Source organism: Vulpes lagopus, chromosome 2 (genome assembly GCF_018345385.1).
Source record: "Vulpes lagopus strain Blue_001 chromosome 2, ASM1834538v1, whole genome shotgun sequence".
NCBI classification, from domain to species: Eukaryota; Metazoa; Chordata; class Mammalia; order Carnivora; family Canidae; genus Vulpes; species Vulpes lagopus.
In genome coordinates, this window is record NC_054825.1 from 164180327 (window position 1) to 164199080 (window position 18754).

General features: G+C 47.2%; 2 protein-coding genes across 7 annotated transcripts in view; one reads left to right on the forward strand and one right to left on the reverse strand.

Annotated features, from left to right (window-relative positions):
- MAMSTR (MEF2 activating motif and SAP domain containing transcriptional regulator) overlaps positions 1 to 18754 on the forward strand; it is a 30401-nt gene that overhangs the window by 10749 nt on the left and 898 nt on the right. For 2 of the 6 annotated variants that reach the window (XR_005986275.1, XM_041745701.1), the window contains one exon: positions 8285 to 8573. Coding sequence is in view for 5 of the 6 variants with exons in the window: in XM_041745701.1 (XP_041601635.1) it covers positions 8285 to 8301 (17 nt within the window). In the remaining variant the exon portion in view is untranslated. Of the gene's footprint in view, positions 1 to 8284; positions 8574 to 17946; positions 18155 to 18557; positions 18671 to 18754 lie in introns of those variants that run through there. The other 4 variants (XM_041745699.1, XM_041745698.1, XM_041745700.1 and 1 more) reach the window with 3 other exon arrangements.
- Positions 8538 to 18650, reverse strand: FUT2 (fucosyltransferase 2). The gene is made up of 2 exons (XM_041745714.1): positions 18505 to 18650; positions 8538 to 9706 (listed from the first exon to the last, which is right to left on the reverse strand). Exon 2 carries the CDS (start codon positions 9702 to 9704, stop codon positions 8685 to 8687), a length of 1020 nt encoding a protein of 339 aa, XP_041601648.1. The 5' UTR covers positions 9705 to 9706; positions 18505 to 18650; the 3' UTR covers positions 8538 to 8684.

An 18754-nucleotide genomic window follows, 5' to 3' on the forward strand; every position in this document is an offset into this window, starting at 1 on the left:
ATTGTATGGATCTGCCTCATTTTGTTTATCCCTTCATACGCTTGAGTTGCTGCGTGGTTTGGGCTGTCATGATCAGTGCGGCTGTGAAGTGGGTGAATATTGTTTAGAAATTGTATTTTCAGGGCACCTGGGTGGCTCAGCAGTTGGGCATCTGCCTTTGGCTCAAGGTGTGATCCCAGGGTTCTAGGATCGAGTCCCACATCAGGGTCGCCGCAGGGAGCCTGCTTCTCCCTCTGCCTGTGTCTCTGCTTCTCTCTCTGTGTCTCTCATGAATAAATAAATACAATCTTAAAAAAAAAAAAAAGAAATTTTATTTCAGTAAAGCTAGAACATAAAGACCAGGCGGAACTACACTGTTTTGTTTAGACACATCCAGAGATGGTAAAAGGGTAAAGAAAGGTAGGAATCAAAAAAAAAAAGAAAGGTAGGAATCTGCCAACAAAAGTGAAAGTGAGAGTCAACATAACTGCACTGGGGAGAGAGAGGCTTTCTCCGTGATTCTGGATCCTGACAGCATCCTGGGTATACAGTAAGGGGTTAACTCAACAGTCTTGGAGTGCTCAAACCCTGCACATTCCAAAGAAAGGACCAACCCTTGACCGGCTCCCAGGACATAACCTCTGGAGCTCTTGGACTATTTTGGCTGATAGGAGCATTTTGTTTCCTTGGGGCCTTGGGCTACACCGGATTGTCTATGCCCCAGGGGGACCCATGGTGGAGCCCTTTGGCCCCATGGTGTCAGCTTGACCTTGGGAGGAGCTGGAGACTGAGTAGTCAGCCCAGGTGCTCTCCAAAGAAAATATTCTCATGTATGTATAAAGATTTCCCACACTAGGGGCACCTGGGTGGCTCAGTGGTTGAGCATCTGCCTTCGGCTCAGGTCATGATCCTGGGGTCCAGGATCGAGTCCCACATCGGGCTCCCTGCAGGGAGCCTGCATCTCCCTCTGCCTATGTCTCTGCCTCTCTCTGTGTCTCTCTCATGAATAAAAAAATAAAATCTTAAAAGAAAAAAAAGATTTCCTGCACTATAGCCAATAGTGATGAATACAAGGACATTCTCCGTAGCATTATTTGTAGTAGAAAAAAAAAAAAGAGGAACCACAAAAATACCTTTAGTTGGAGTATGTATATATCATAATCAATGTCTACGATGGAATCTCTTGCAAACTACCAAAGAGATCCGGAAAGATGTTTACTGCATAAAAGACTAATAAAGGAAAAGCAACTTGCTGAAGTTTGCTTAATTCCATATTTGCAAGAAATAAAAAAGATGAATAAACTTTATATTTATTGATTTTATTTTTAAAGATTTTATTTATTTATTCATGAGAGAGAGAGAGAAAGAGAGAGAGAGGCAGAGGGAGAAGCAGGCTCCATGCAAGGAGCCCGACGTGGGACTCTATCCTGGGTCTCCTGGATCACACTCTGGGCTGAAGGGGGCGCTAAACCGCTGAGCCACCGGCGCTGCCCAGATTAATTGATTTTAAAGTTAAGGTTTAGTAAAAGGCGCCTGGTTGGCTCAGTCGGTGGAGCATGCGACTCTTGATAATGGATGGTGAGTCCAAACGCCGTAGAGATGACTTAAATAAAAATTTAATTTAAAAAACCCTACAAAAAAAGCATTTAAGGTTTAAATTTATGTTGTTTTTCTTTTAAAGGCTTGCTTTTTCCCCCCCAGATGGCTCGTTATTTGTTAAGAATCCATCTTTTCGCCACTACTTTGCAGTGCTACCGTCAACATATGTTAAATTACCAAATGGGTTTCTGTCTATTTCTGACATTTCTAGGCAGTGACTTGATTTTCCATATGCTAGGATCACATTGTTTTTATTTATTGAGGATTTTTTTAAAGACTTTATTTATTTATTTATTTAATAATTTAAATGAGAACACAAGTGAGCGAGAGCAGGAGCAGGGGGCAGGGCAGAGGGAGAAGCATATGCCCGGCTGAGCCTGGGGCCCCACAAGGGGCTCCATCCCAGGATCCCCCCGGGATCACGACCCAAGCCGAAGGCAGACGCTCAACCAACTGAGCCACTCAGGTGCCCCTATTTATTGAGGGTTAACATTATTTTAAAACATCTGCTAGAATCTGTCCTCCTCAGCACTCTTTCCTTTTGGAATATTTACAGTAGTTATTCTATTGCTTAACTTGTTTGTTTTTTGGTCTAAAAAGAAGTTTCTGGCCCTAAAATAAAAACATGGGAGTCCCTTTATATACAGTATATGAAACCATGAAATTCTCCGGGGAGAACAAGGGGCCAGGGACAGAACCCTAGGGAGTGCCAGTACTTGAACATAATTTAAATGAAAACGAACAGAAAAGCAGCAGCTAGCATTCTACAGAGTTTGGTTAAGTGAAGAAACTCCACAAAGCCACCAGAAACAACTCTCCCCTTCCCTACTTTCTTAGGTGCTACAGTGGTTTCCAGGGCCACTGTAGCAAAGCACCCCGAACTCAGTGGCTTCAACAACAGAAATTGATTGTCTCAAAGTCCTGAGGCCAGAAATCTGATATAATCAGATGTCAAGCAGGGTCATTTCCCTGAGGGCCGTGAGGGGGATTTTGCTCCCTGCTTCTTTCCTAGCTCCTGGTGGTTTGCTGGAGAAATTGTTGGCATTCTTTGGCTTATAGATATGAGTCACTCTGATCTCTACCTTCACATGGTATGTTCCTTCTGTGTCTCTTTCAGGTTGTATGCCCAAATATCCCCTTTTCCTAAGTACAATCATTTTGCATTAGGATCCACCCTAAACTGACCTTATCTTGGCTACATTTACACAAATCCCACTTCCAAATAAATTATATTCACAGGTCCTGGGAGTCAGGACTTCAACATAATCCCTTTTGGGAGACACAGTTCAGTTCATAACAGGTGCCACTCTAAGCAGACAAACCAGCCTCAAGTTCTTTATGAAATATTATTGCCCTCTCCCAGCTCAGGCCCCTGATGGCTTATAATATATAACAATGTATCTTTAAGATAATAAATAGCTGGGGTGCCTGGATGACTCAGTGGGATCGAGCCCAACATTAGGCTCTCTGCTTAGTGGGGAGCCTGCTTTTCTCTCTCTGCCTGCTGCTCTATCTACTTGTGCTCTCTGTCAAATAAATCAATAAAATCTTTTAAAAAATAAGATCATAAATATCTGAAGCATATGGACCAGATTAGTTTTACTCTGTCTGCAATTGATTTTAGAAAATCTTGAGAATGGAAAAAAAAAAAAAAGGAAAATCTGGAGAATGGAGATGGTATGATGTCATGGAGGATGCAAGATACAGAATAGGAGACAGATGACATTGGTGTGTTCACTGGACCCCAAATAAAATTCTACACTAGATTATGAATCAGGTATCTTGTGACCATGCAGTTAAGAGCCAGGAATTAGTGAGGGCTCTCTAGGAAGATGTCCAGTTTATTAGTTTTTATTAGTTTTTTATTAGTTTTTCTGTGGCTACTGGTTTTTTTTTTGTTTTTGTATGTGTGTGTGTGTATTAGTTAAGAAACTAAGGTGCCTGGCTGGCTCAGCTGTATGTGAGACTCTGGGGTGTCTGATCTGGTGATTGTGAGTTCAAGCCCCATGTTGACTATAGAGGTCACTTAAAAAAAAAAAAGGAAATCCCCCTGAAGGGGGAATCATAAAAAAGAAGGAAGGAAGGAAGGAAGGAAGGAAGGAAGGAAGGAAGGAAGGAAGGAAGGAAGGAGAAAGAAAAGAAAGGAAAGAAACCTTTGCTTATCTCAATGTCATGAACCTTTCTCCCATGTTTTATTCTAGAATTAGGCTTTTAGTTTTCACGTTTTGGTCTGTGATCCATCTTGAATTAATGTTTGTGAATCGTGTGAGGAAAGGGTCAAGTTCACTTTTTCCATGTGGATATTGGATTGCTTCCATTTATTGAGAAGCTCGTTCATCCTTCCACTGAACTCTTGATATTTTTGTCATAAATCAAGTGACCATATCATATATATGTGGTCTATTTCTGAACTCTTCATTGGAGCCCATTTGTCTATCTTTTATGCCAGTACAACTTTGTCACAGTGACATTAGCTTTATGGTAAATCTTTAAATCTGGAGATCTCACTGGTCTTTTTGCCTCACTTCTGCCATGACTCCACTGGTCCATCATCATTGCTTGGTAGCAGTGAAACTCAGTTGAATTCATCCTTCAAGGCATATCTTCAAATATACTCTTTACATCATAGGTTTCTTATCGTGATACAGAATCTGTCTCTCTCTCTCTCACACACACACACTTTATTTTTTAAGTAGGCTTGAACTCGACTCCAAGGTCAAGAGTTGGATGCTCTACCATCTGAGCCAGTCAGGTGCCCCAGTTTAGTTAGTGTTTTTTTTTTTTTTCTTTTAAGATTTATTTATTTTAGAGAGAGAGAAAGAGAGAGCATGAGTTGGGGGGAGGGGCAGAGGGAGAGAGAAGCATCCTCCTCTCTGAAGGAGCCCAACCCAGGGCATGATCACATGACTCTGAGATCATGACCTGAGAAATCAAGAGTTGGACACTTAACCAACTAAGCCACCCAAGCGCCCCTTAGTTTGTTTTATTTTTTTAAATTTTATTTATTTATTCATGAGAGACACACACAGAGAGAGAGAGAAGCAGAGGGAGAAGCAAGTAGACTCCATGCAGGGAGCCCAACATGGGACTCTATCCTGGGTCTCCAGGATCATGCCCCGGGGCTGAAGCTGGCGCTAAACCACTGAGCCACCGGGGATGCCCTCCTTAGTTTGTTTTAAAAGAGACTTTTGGGGATCCCTGGGTGGCGCAGCGGTTTAGCGCCTGCCTTTGGCCCAGGGCGCGATCCTGGAGACTCGGGATCGAATCCCACGTCGGGCTCCCGGTGCATGGAGCCTGCTTCTCCCTATGCCTGTGTCTCTGCCTCTCTCTCTCTCTGTGACTATCATACATAAATAAATAAAAATTAAAAAAAAAAAAGAGACTTTTGTAGGTGTCCAGGCAAAGATGGTGGTGACTTGGATAGAGTAGTGATGATAGATGAAGGAAAGAAGGTCTGATTCAGGGTAAGTTCTGAAGGTAAAGCTGACAGAAATTGCTGCTGGATGGAATGTGAAAGGAAGAATCAAGAGTAAGTTACGTTTTTGGTTGAAGTAAATAGTGCCATTTACTGAGATGGAGAGGGGCAGGGAAAGATTTGGGTGGTTGAAATTGAGGGGACATATTGTCATGGCCATCTTTGGAAATGACAACCATGATGTTGTTTTAATTTACCAGCATGTAAAATGTGCCTTCCCCCAGTACATTTACAATGTACACTGAGAGAATGCCAGATTTTTAAGCAAATTAATTAAGGACTTATTTAAAGACTTTATTTGAGAGAGACAGAGCATGTGAGCACAAGCAGGGGGAGAGGCAGAGAGAGAGAGAAAGGGAGAAGCAAACTCTCTACTGAGCAGGGAGCCTGATGCAGGGCTTGATCCCAGGCCTCTGGGATCATGACCTGAGCCAAAGGCAGATGCTTAAAGACTAAGCCACCCAGGCACCCCTATTTATTTATTTTTACATAACAGAATCTGGTCCAGCAACCATTACCCATTCTAGCTGTATAAAAACAGACTGGGGGCACCTGGCTGGCTCAGTGGGTAGAGCATGTGACTCGTTCTCAGGGTCATAAGTTCAAGCCCCATGTTGGGCATGGAGCCTACTTTAAACAATTTTTTAAAAATTAAAATCAGACTGGAAATTTGAGTTAAATAGAATTATTGAGGGAGAAACCTATCTGTGGCACCCCATTCCATGGGTACTAAGCCAACAGAAAGAGATTCCAGGGGGATCCCTGGGTGGCTCAGTGGTTTCATGCCTGCCTTTGGCCCAGGGCGTGATCCTGGAGTCCCGGGATCGGGTCCCACATCAGGCTCCCTGCATGGAGCCTGCTTCTCCCTCTGTGTCTCTGTCTCTCTGTGTGTATGTGTCTCTCATGAATAAATTAATAAAATCTTTTTTTAAAAAAATGAAGAGATAGAAAAAAGAACCATGTGGAAAGATGGTGGAGGCTTGCAAGACATAAGGTAGTCACTGGAGCACAAATATTCTGGGGTATGTGGATGGGTTGTTCTTGAAATTGAGTGTGACCACTTGATTTGCTTCAGCCACTGAAATGTGAATGGCAAAACTTTTTCCCCATATAATCATTTTCGGAGCATCTTCCCAGTCCTTATGTTCTTTTATTACCTTGTTATCAGACCAACTTCCTTACAAACATGGTGGCCATGTTGTATTATGTGACCTTCCGGATGCCCTCAGATAATTGGCCCATGGTGAATGGTTGACTCAAACATCCATCTGATTGGGGCATCTGGATTGTCTCTTTAAGGATTGTGACACTGGCAGAGAGGTATTAGGAGTCTCTGTTGAGCCCTTGAAATGAGACCTCTAAGCTTCTACCATTACCTCCTTGGCCCACCGCCACTTTTCACTAGGAATGTTACAGTAGCCCTCTCCCTGGTTCTGCCTCCACTCTTATCCCTATAGCCCTTCCTCCACATAGCAGCCAGAGTAGTCCACATAGCAAATCCGACTGTGTTACTCCCCTAATTTAGACCCTCTAATGGCTTCCCCTTGGTCTTAGAATAAAACCCAAAGCCCTTGCCATGGTCCGCAATGCCTTTCATGGTCAACCCTGTTAACTTCTCTCCTACATTCTCTCCTACGTGTGTTCCAGCCACACTGGCCTTGTTCCACTCTCATGTAGCACTAGATTCCCCCTGCCACAGGGCCTTTGCACGTGGGATCTCAAGTCAGGTGGAGAAGTTCATGTTTTAGTTCATGCCAAAATCATGAAAGTGTCTGCAAATAATAGAGAATAATTGACTTAGTGTATCTATGGCTGTATCACAGATATCCCCAAACTTCACAGCATAGAGCAATCATATTGTTATGCTCACAGAATTAATGAATCAGGAATCAGGTTAGGACTTCTCTCTGCAACATGTCATCAGGAACCATTCAAGGCTGACTTGAATGACCCATAGAATCATATCTGATGCCTACACTGAATGATTTGAAGTCGACCTCGCTAAGACTGTTAATTGTAGCACCCTCCCATGGCCTCTGAGTGGGGTTGGGCCTCCTCATAGCATGGTGGCTTCTTACATGATGCTAATGATTGAGTGTTCCAGTAAGCAAGATGAAAGAAAGCATGTGGTGCAAAAGTCCAAGCTATCCTGCAGGACAGGCCACATGCAGGAGATCAAGATGCTCCACTTGAACTCCACAAAAATGCACCTGCATGAGGCATCAGTCAACACTGCATGGAGCAGAAAGCCACTCAACTGACCCATAGGATTGTGGGAAATAAGAAACGGCTGTCATTGTAAGCTGCTATATTTTGTTAACCCAACCTTTGCTAGCAGAGATCCTGTTGGTTACATTCACCACAACAAACGTTTACAAAGAACAAATGGACTCTCTTCAAGTTCACTGAGCCATGCTGGTCTCTGAGTTCTCACCAGGAACCATCCTAGGCCCTAGGAAGCCAGCATTGCAGAAGTGGGGCGGGTGGTCTTAGATGTACACAAGATACTTGCCGGTAGGGCGGTGCTCTTATAAAAGTTGCTGAAATGGGGGATCCCTGGGTGGCACAGCGGTTTGGCGCCTGCCTTTGGCCCAGGGCGCGATCCTGGAGACCCGGGATCGAGTCCCGCGTCGGGCTCCCGGTGCATGGAGCCTGCTTCTCCCTCTGCCTGTGTCTCTGGCTCTGTCTCTCCTTCTATCTCTCAAGAATAAATAAATAAAATCTTTAAAAAAAAAAATTAAAAAAAAAAAGTTGCTGAAATGGTCCCAGGTCTGGGCAGGCTAACTAGAAAACAGTGAGCCCCCTGGGTGGACACAGTCCTAAGGACACATGGCTTGGAGAGTAGGCTGTTGGCTCTACTTGAGCCTCACTTGCCTCCTTGGTCAGTTGCCTTTGTGTAGTGAACAACCTGCACAATTTAAGGCTTCTGTTTTGTACTGCACCATTTTCCTTGTGAGGAGCACCCATTTCTTTCCTGCAAACCTCCATATATTTCAGAGAAGGTGGTCAACTCCCTAGCTGAAGGGGGCAAAGATTTATGATCTGAAGCTGAGCCAATGCCAGGGTCTTATTCACTTTGGCTTATAATGGGTAATGTGGGCATGTGAGACACTTCCAGTCAATGAGATATGTATGTGTGGGAGGCAGTTGCTGGAGGGCTTTGGAATCTTTCCCTCACTCTTCTAAAGGGATGCAAGAATGAACCTTTTTTGTTGTTGTTGCTTCATGAAGAGATTGTTTGCATGTGACACCTGGCTATGTGGCAGCTCTTCTGGACCATGAGGGAGCCAGCTGGTCTGAGAGCTGATGGCAGTTGAACAACCTGGATGGAACTGGAGTCACCAATGACACTGCTTGGCGGCTGACTTAACTAACCCCAGAGGTGCACTGCCTCCAGTCTTGTGTAAAACACATAAATATGTTATTTAGTTCAGGTCCCAGCAGAGTCACAAAAAAACAAAAAACAAACAAACAAACAAACAAAAACCAAACAAAAAAAATAAATATGTTATTTAAACAAGTCAGTTGTGACTTCTGTTACTTGCTGCCCAAAGCATTATGATGCCAGTGGGTAGTGTCCTGGTACATGTAACAATACCAGCAAAGGAGGAGGTGCCAAGCGCGGCTAACATCAGTGCTTGAGTAGTGGGGAGAGGTCAGCTGCGATGCCCACCCACTCGGGCAGGAAGGCTGCCTCTGGCTTAAAGATTTTGAGGAAGGGGGAGTCGGGCAGCGTGTAATTGGCCAGGTAGATGGTCTCTCCACCGGCAAGGTAGGCAGCCCAGATCCCGAATGTCCCAATGGTCATGACGGTGTGGTTGCACTGGGTAAGCAATGCAAAATCCTTGGCTGGTGAGCTCTCGATGCCATTGCCCGCGAACACCACATCACCGCGGGAGGAGTTGATGTTCTCCCGACACCAGGCCATGCCATTGCTGCTGACCACAAAGATGGGAGAGTTGTAGCGAGTCCGGAACCAGTCCAGAGCCTGCTCTAGGTACCGCTGGTCGGCAACCACGCCCTTCCACACGTCTGGCATGACCTGCACGTAGTCACCCCGGCGCACGTGGACCCCCACGAAGGTGCCCGGCTGTCTTCCGTTCACCTGCAGGCCCCGCAGAAACTTCTGAGCTTCCTCCCGCACGTGGTCGTGCAGGGTGAACTCCCGCAAGATCTCATTGCGGAGGTGGTGGTAGAAGGTCCAGGAGCAGGGGTAGCCGGTGAGGCGCACGTACTCCCCCGGGATGTGGCGGTACTCCTCCTCCATCCAGTCGTTCAGGTGGTAGTTCTGCCACGGGATGCTGCTGGCCGTGGTGTCCTGCAGGACGGGGAGGGTGATTCTGAAGATGGGGGCCAGCGTGCTGTGCATCTCGGCCGGGATGAAGGCCTGCCGCCCGTTCATCTTGGCCAGGGCGTACAGGGTGGCGTACTCACCCATCTGGTTCCCCAGGCGGCCAATTGCATTGATCGTCCACATTCCCCTGAGCGGGGGGCTCGTGGAGCTTTCTGTCGGCGCCAAAACCAGTGTCTCAAACTCCCACGTGGGCTGAATCTTCGCTAGCCGCTGCTGAAGGTGAAATATAGTGGAAGCCGTGAAGACAAAGAGGATGAAGTGGACCATGGGGAAGAAAGACACCTGACTGCTGAGCATGGCTGTCAAGGAAGGGAGAGCAGGGAATGTTAGCTCGGGGGATGGAGGCCCCGGGGCGGTGTGTCAATGTGCAGATATTTTGTGGTTGTCTGCGCAGGTGGCTTTACTCTGTGTGTAAAGGGGTGTGAATACTCAGGTACAAGTGTGCAGGTATGTCTCTAGAGTGTATGCTATGGGGATGTGTTTACATTGGGTTCAGATGTTCCAGTTTGCATATGTAGATAAGTATTGTGTGTATTCACACATGGCACGTGCATTGTATGAGTGTGCATATGGGTACCTGTACTTTGTATACACATATGGGTGTGTGTGAATTTGTGTACATAGAATGGACGTGTACATTGTATTGTGTGAATGTGTATATATGGTGTACTAGTGTGTACTCTATACACAGTGTGCGTGTATATATATACACACACGCATACTTATATATTATGTATATATACAATGTATGTTTGAATGTGGGTGTTTATAGCCTGAATATACATCCATGGGTGCCTATATATAGGGAGTACAAGTGTACAAACCTACTATTTACTTGGGAATCCTGTTTCTAGAGGTGTCCATCTTTGTATGCCCTGCCTATCTATATTCCCTTTGAAGGGAAATTGCCCAACCCATCACAATTCCACCACTTGACCTGCCTACCCTTCTGGCCATAGCCAGCTGGACCTGCGATAAGCACTGGTCTCCACAGTGGCTTTCCCATTTTTTGGTTATGATAAGTTGTAGGTTGGCTCTAAAAGATGAGTTGGCCAATTCTCTCTTGAATATTGTTACTAAAAGGTCATAAGGCAATTGGCAGGTGAGAGTTTGTTTTCCTCCTCTCAGACAACTGGGTGCCTAACATCCAGTTGAATTCAACAATTCAATTCAATTCAATTTTGACATTGCCCACTTAGATTTAGTATCAGATCCAACAAGTTATTTTTTTTAAAGGAAAGGTTTTTTTTTTAAGATTTTATTTATTTATTCATGAGACACACACACAGAGAGAGAGAGAGAGAGAGAGAGAGAGGCAGAGACACAGGCAGAGGGAGAAGCAGGCTCCATGCAAGGAGCCCAATGTGGGACTTGATTCTGGATCTCCAGGATCACACCCCAGGCTGCAGGCGGCGCTAAACCACTGCGCCACCGGGGCTGCCCAGATCCAACAAGTTAAAGAGTTCAGCACCACTTCACACACCAACTGCAAGTCCTAAGCCATTCATACTTCTGACTAATATTATAAATTGGGGGCTCCAATGACCCGCTCCTTAGGTTTGATAATTTGCTATAATGGCTCACAGAATTCGGGAAGGCACTTTACTTACATTTACCAGTTTATTATAAGAGAAACAAATAACCAGAAAAAGTACAATAGGGTAAGATCCAGAAGGAGCTTCTGTCCCCATGGAGTTGAGGTAGAGCACCTTCCTGGCTCATGGGTATGTTACCAACTCAGAGGCTCTCTGAAACCCACTTAAGGGGTTTTATGGAGGCTTCATTATGTAGACATGATTGATTAAATTATTGGTCACTGGTGATTAACTTAATCTTCAGTCCTTCTACCCTCCCCAGAGGTTGGGAGCTGGAGATGAAAGTTCCTTATATATATATATATATATATATATATATATATATATATATATATATATATATATATGATTTTATTTATTTATGAGAGAGAGAGAGAGAGAGAGAGAGAGAGAGAGAGGCAGAGACACAGGCAGAGGGAGAAGCAGGTTCCATGCTGGGAACCCAACATGGGACTCAATCCCAGGTGTCCAGGATCACACCCTGGGCTGAAGGTGGCGCTAAACCACTGAGCCACCCAGGCTGCCCTGAAAGTTCTAATCTCTTCATCAAGCTTGGTCTTTCTGATAATCAGATCCTGAAGCTTTTTAGGGGCCTGTGAAGAGTCACCTCATCAGGACAAAAGACACTCCTATCACCCTATCACTCACGAAATGCCAAGGATTTTATGAGTCATGTGCCAGAACTAGGGACAAAGACCAAATATTAGCAGGTGATGCTGAGAAAGTAGAGGTTGGAGTGGCTGCGACATGTCAGATGCAGCCTGAAGCAGAGGCAGTCAGTAACTAGGAGATGCTTGAAGAGATGTGCAGAAACTTAAGAGAACTGACCAAGAAAACCCAGAGAAAATTTTCTTTATATTCAAACAAGTATACAACCTATTCTTTTCAACTTTGGTTGCAACAGAAATAAGTTCCAGGAGTGGGGTGGTTGCTTTGAACAGACCTTCTGAGAACACAGCATTTACTGTAGTATCATACGAAGTAGGGGGCATTGAAGATTCCCCATTCCAGGACATAAAACTTGGACCAGTGATTTGTAGAGTGAAGTAGTTAATTAAGTTCCTTCTTGAGACCCCTGGAACAAAGGCCCCAAAAGGCCTTGAAGATATGGTTGTTGAGGATAAGCAAGACAGTTGAAAGTAAAAAAAAGCAGGGGATGAATTGGTTCTGTCTCCCCCATTATGTCCCTAAAAGCCAGTAGGGACAAACAGAACAAGCATTGCTTAGGATGATCACAGTTAACACTTTATTATTGCTGAAGATTGCATCCATAAATTATTGATGTCATTCTGCAGTCTAGGCTGGAACAACACCTGGACCATGTAGCCAGAGTAAAAGTCCAGGTTTGGCCACTGATCAACTTTGGAATTAGAATAATGAGAATGGGGATATATGAGAGGAGTCAAAGGAATGAGACACTTCTGCTTCCCCAGTTCTTTCACAGACTTCCCTCTTCCTTCCCTGTAAATATGAGGGTACCACCCATTCTTTTTTTTTTTTTTAAGATTATTTATTTATTTATTCATGAGACACAGAAAGACAAAGAGAGAGGCAGAGACAAAGGCAGAGAGAGAAGCAAGCTCCATGACGGGAGCCCAACATGGGACTTGATCCCAGGTCTCCAGGATCAGGCCCTAGGCCGAAGGCGGCACTAAACTACTGAGCCACCCAGGCTGCCCAAGGTTCCCACCCATTCTTTTTTTTTTTTTTTTTAAGATTTTATTTATTTATTAATGAGAGAGAGCGAGCGAGAGAGAGAGAGAGCGGCAGAGGGAGAAGCAGGCTCCATGCAGGGAGCCTGACGTGGTGCTAAACCGCTGAGCCACCCGGGCTGCCCCCCACCCATTCCTTTTAAAACTTTTCCTCATGAGCAGGCTTTAATCAAAGCATATCCTGGAGGCTCTGCACAAAGGTAGATTAGAGATGAAATGCTTCTGGTTGACTTGGTCCAGGGCTTGTGTTCCTGGTCAAAATACTGAACCAAGTGGTCATTAAGAAGAACACCAGGGCTAAATCAAGCAGTATGTGACCTCTTTCAACCTGGGAAGCTGCCAGAAGCTATGCAGGTATGGTGCTTTATGATTAATTATAGCTGATAAAAGTTGGCACAGGACTTAATATAGCAATATCCCTGTTTCTAAGTCACTGCCGCCCTCATAACCCATTAAGATCACATGCATTATCTTTCTGGAAGAAATTCAGGCTTGTCAACTAGATGCCTAGATTTGAGTTGAACCAACTCAGGTGGGGGTCTGGGCCCCTGGGTCATCACCAGATGTTGAGCCTAACCAGAAATGAACTCCTGGGTGGTACAATCTCCTCCAGCTCCCTTCAACTTGAATGAAAGGAGCCAGGGAGGTTGGATTTGCTGAATAAAATTCACTGTACAGTTCAGCTGATGCTCAGGAGATTCTCAGTCTTACTAGTCAAAAGTTCCAGATTCCTTCCTCATCACCACTGAAAGTAAAGCCTCTGTTCCAGAAGCCCAATATGGAATGTGCTTCACTCAGTGACTGAGAGGACTCAGCTCAGTGGCTAAGTGCACACGCTCTGGTCGCAGGCTGTTGATTCCAGGCTCCACACTCATTAGCTATAGTGATTCTGTGTGAGTAACTTCACCTTTCTGAGGATTAAAACTACCTGGCTGGAGGACAAAAACAATACTTTTTAATATTATCATACACAAAACAAAGAGCGTTGTCCTGTGTGGGCTCTGGGCCAGCGACCAGTGGCTTTCCACTTTTCATATTGGGTGTGTCAGTAATGGCCACATCTAGCATTTAGGTCATAGAATGTAGCCCCATACCATCAGATGTAGATATGCTGGATCAAGCTGACTTTGAGGATTGTCCCTCTGTGGAGTGGGTGACTATGTGTGATTCTACTAGTTAATGTTTGATTTTTTTTTTTTTTAATGGAGTTGAGGGTATGAGATAAAACATATGTGTGATGGCAATCAAGGGATGGATTGTATTAAGATAGTACATTTTAAAAAAAAAAAAAAAAAAAAAAAAAAAAAAAAAAAAAAAAGATAGTACATTTTTGCTCATCCAACCCACAGACTTTGTGTGTTATTTGTTGGATCGTGTCTTTCTACAAAAGGTATATTGGAATCCTAACTCCTGATGCTACAGAATATGACGTTATTGGGAGACACATCTTTACAGAAGTGACCAAGTTAAAACAAGGTCATCCTAAGGTAGATTCTAATCCGATAGGATCGGTGTCTTTATAAAAAAAACTAAAACACAGCCCACAGTGTATCATAAGATATTGGTCCAAGGCTGGTCTATTTATTGTCAGTTCATGATGTGTGAGCATGGTGGTGGTTCAAGAGGCTAATCTGTATCAAGTAGATTCTCTCCCTTGGGAATTTGAAGTAAGAAGCACAGAGAGGGTGGTTGGTTGGCACCAGCCAACCAGCTGGTGGAGTGTAGTCTTGGCAACTAAAGGGACTGTTAGAGCCCATGTGCAGCCATGGTAAACCATATCTAAGGTGGACCAGAAAAATCCATGAGTACAGTGAATTCGACCCTGAGAATAGAAAGAAAGAGGATACTGAGGGAGAGATGGAAAATATCACTGTGTCCCTGATGGCTTCTTGGTTCCTGTTTCAAGGCCACTTGCAACATACATTCCTGTCCAGATCCCAACAGGGGTCTTCAAGACCCTGCCCTGACTCTGAATAGAAGGACCTCTCTGGAGACTGGGAAGCAGGAGGAAGTGGGGAGAGGGGACACCCAAGGGAGGAGGAGGGAAGGCTCCCTGTGGAGTGGCCTTGTATGCTCTTCCCACTTCTTCTAGATGTTTCTCTCTTCCTTTCTCCAATGAGACCATGAGCATTTGAAGGGCACAGAGTAGACTTGGCTCCTCTGTCTAGTTCCGAATTTGCCAAGCACAGGATGTGGGACAAAGGGGCCAAGGGGAATGCTTATGGGAAGGCAGAAGGATGGAGGGAGGGAGGAAGGAAGGGAGGAGGGAGGCGATTGATGGAAAAAGAGACAGGAAAAGATAAAGAGAGGGAACTAGACAGAAAGGGACAGAACCAGAGAGAGAGAGCAGGAGGAGAGACAAACAGGAATAGAAAAACCACAGGAGAGACAGTGAGAGAGAAGAGAGGGAGAGGGGTGGCTCCGTCGTTTAAGGGTCTGCCTTCAGCTCAGGTCATGATCTTGGGGTCCTGGGATGGAGCCCTGCATCCACTCCCTGCTCAGTGGAGCCTGCTTCTCCCTCTCCCTCCACTGCTCCCCTTGCTTGTTCTCTCTCTGTCAGATAAATAAAATCTTAGGATGCCTGGATGGCTCAGTGGTTGAGAGTGTGCCTTCGGCTCAGGGCGTGATCCCGGAGTCCTGGGATCGAGTCTCGCATTGGGCTCCCTGTATGGAGCCTGCTTCTCCCTCTGCCTGTGTCTCTGCCTCTCTGTGTGTGTCTCTCATGAATAAATAAATAAAATCTTTAAAAAAAGAGAGGGAGAGAGAAACAAGGCAGGCAGGATGGATCTTCGTGCACTCAGTCCAGCTCTGGCCCCTGTGTTGTCTCAATTCTGTGTCTCCCAATGAGTCCCTGTGGGGATCATTCAGTCCCAGTGTCCTGATCACACACACAGCTCTGTAAAAGGACAGTGTCGGTCTTACTCCCTTGGTATCCCCTTCAGCCCCCAGACATGGGGCTCTACACATAGTAGGCACTTAGGAAATGTATGCAGAAGGAATGTGGGTCTGTCTCCACCTGTCAAAACCCAGTCACGGGCAGCCCGGGTAGCGCCGCCTTCAGCCCAGGGCATGATCCTGGAGACCCAGGATCGAGTCCCGCGTCAGGCTCCCTTCATGGAGCCTGCTTCTCCCTCTGCCTGGGTCTCTGCTTCTCTCTCTGTGTGTGTCTCTCATGAATAAATAAATTAAATCTTAAAAAAAAAGAAAAAGAAGAAAGAAAGAAAGAAAGAAAGAAAGAAAGAAAGAAAGAAAGAAAGAAAGAAAGAAAAGAAAGAAAAGAAAGGAAAAGACCCAGTCAGGCTCCAGCTGTTGCTTTTCCTCCTTATAGCAAGTGTCTGCCAAAGTCTCCCTGCCTTGACTTCCTCTCTCTCTTTTTAAAGATGTTATTTATTTGAGAGAGAGAGAGAGAGACCACTTGAGAGGGTAGGGGTGCAGAAGGAGAGGGAGAGGCTGACTTCCCGCTTAGCCGGGAGGCCTGACTATGTGGGACTCCATCCCAGGACCCCCTGAATCATGACCTGAGCCGAAAGCAGACCCTTAAACGACTGAGCCACCCAGGTGCCCATCCCTTTTTGGTTTTGAATCCATTTCCTGGCACCAAGTGAAGTGATGAATTTTGGAAGGAAGATCTTCACAATCAAACCTCTTAATCTCTGGGCTGGCCCTGAATATCCCCTTGAAATCTGCTTACAGCAGACAGACAGACAATAAGGCTAGTTTTGCTTGGGTTAGAAAGGCAGAATGTATTAGAACAGCGTCTCTCAGCTTTCTTGGTGGTTCCCTCCTTCCTCACTCAGGAAGAGGGACGGTTCACTGCTGAGGGGCCTAAGGGAAGCACCTGCAGATTTTGACCCCCTGTCCTTGAGCAAGGCTGTGGGAGAGGAGGCAGGGAGGCTCACAGGACAAAGGAAACCCAGTGTCTGGGAGTGGGGGCAGATCTGGAGAGAAGCTCAGCGGGGCCAGGGGGCAGCCATTAGCCTCATATTGGCTGCAGGACCTTGACTGAGGGCCTTTCCCTCTGAGTGCTGTTATCCAAAAATTGGGGATAATAATACCTCTTCCCAAGGCTGTGTGGGCACAATAGGGATTAGGAAATCTGAAGTGAATGCTTAAGAGCATGGGCCAGGCCTGCAGCTCGGTGTAGACATGCCTATTTGAAAGCAAAGGCAAAGTGAGGCTCAGACTCATCAGAGAGGGGTCTGGGGGACAAGCGTGGGGAAAGGCCAGGGCTGGGGCACAGAGGGGGCACAAGGAGATTGGGAGGATGCCACAGCCAGCAACCAAGAGCTGGGAGTCTGGAAAGCTTTGCTGCTTGGAGTGAGTGGGATCTCCCCCTAGTCCTGGAGATCCGGAAGCCCACCTCCTTTCCTCATTCCCCACAGCTGCATAGGGCACTTCCGGGCAGCCGAGGAGGGAGGGGCAAGATCGAGTCCCTTGGCAGGGGTCCCTCAGGCACTCGCAGGAGGACAGAATAGAAAGGGGGCCCCATTTTCAAAAGAGGAGCCCAGCTTGCAGGTCCCTTGGAAAAACGGGGCCACCCATATCGGCCCATTATTTCTTTTAAACTCTGTCTCAGGGCAGCTCTGGTGGCGCAGCGGTTTGGTGCCACCTGCAGCCTGGGGTGTGATCCTGGAGACCCGGGATGGAGTCCCACATCGGGCTCCCTGCATGGAGCCTGCTTCTCCCTCTGCCTGTATCACTGCCTCTCTCTCTCTCTCTGTGTCTATGAATAAATAAATAAAATCTTAAAAAAAAATAAAAATAAACTCTGTCTCAGATCCCAGGCCAAGCCTCATCCCCTCTGTCCTGTCCCCTCCCCTCTGGAGCCTGGTCCAGGGCTCCTTGCATCCCCACACCCCATCTGTCCCCTACCCCCAGAGCTGGCCTGGCCCCCTCTTCAGCTTAAAGCCTTCCCACGGCTTCCCATCCCTTTGCCACCAAGAAATAACCCTCTCCCACGTCCCCAGGCCCAGGGGTCACACCCTATAATTTGGGTGTCTGGTGTGTATCCCCGTGCCCCCCCCTCTGAGATCCCCTCCCTCCCTCTTCCCAGCCTCTCCTCCAGGTAATCTCAGATCACCCAGCTCAGTCCCCTCCCTACTGCTCTGAGCACTGCAGGTGTGTCCCGTCCTTCCCTCCAACCCGGGATTCACACAGTAAGAAGGTCTTGGGGCAAGAGCTCCGGGCACAAATGTGAGGCCACCACTCTGAAGCCGCCAACTTGATTCTCAGGACTGGAACGGAAGGGGGGACTCTGGAGCCAGGGGGCCCGGGGGGCCCTAGGGCACCTGGAGGTCGGGGGGCCTCTGAAGACCCCTGAGTCCTGTGGTTGAATCCTACGTCTGTCCCGGAGGTAGGGGAGCAGACCCCGAGAAGCAAACAGGAAACTCGAGTCCAACAGGCCCTGCCCCTGGCCTTTGGTGTGCAAAGTGATTCTCAGGTAGGTTCCAGGAAACTGGCGACAGGAGGGAGGGAGGTGGCTGCCTGGGGCGGGGGAGGGGACCGCGGGGGTGATAGGGGAGGCCGGGACCTCAGGTACCAGTTCGGCCCGGAGGGAAGGGGAGGGGAGGGGAGCCCAGCGGGGGGCGGCGGCTGAGGGGCTAGGGGCAGGGGTGGTGGGCTGTGACGGATGGCCCTCTGCTCCTGGAGCCCCGGGGCGGGGGCATCCCAGAGGGGATCCCGGAGTTCAAGCGGGTCCCAGCTCCAGTCCCCGGCGCACGCGCGCGCGCCCTCGGGGGTCGTGGAGAGCCCCCCCCCGCCCCCCGGCGCCCCCTCCTCGCCGTCTCTCACCTGGTTCCGGCTGCGGGAATGGGGAGCTGACGGCGAGGTTGCTCTGCGAGTAGATCGGGGTGCTCCCTCCCCTGAGGACGACTCTACGCTCAAAAATCAGAACCGCCCAGCACCGAATCCGGAAGACCCCGCCCAGGACCTACCTGGCTCGGGGCGCCGCGGGGAGGTGGGAGGCTGGGCTTCTGCGGCCAGGTGTGCCCCGAGCCACTCCTCCCTCCCCCACGTGACTGTTGGGACACAGGCCTAAGAG

Excerpts from the sequence above, each read along its gene's own strand:
- FUT2 (XM_041745714.1), bottom strand. The coding sequence starts at position 9,704 with ATGCTCAGCAGTCAGGTGTCTTTCTTCCCCATGGTCCACTTCATCCTC.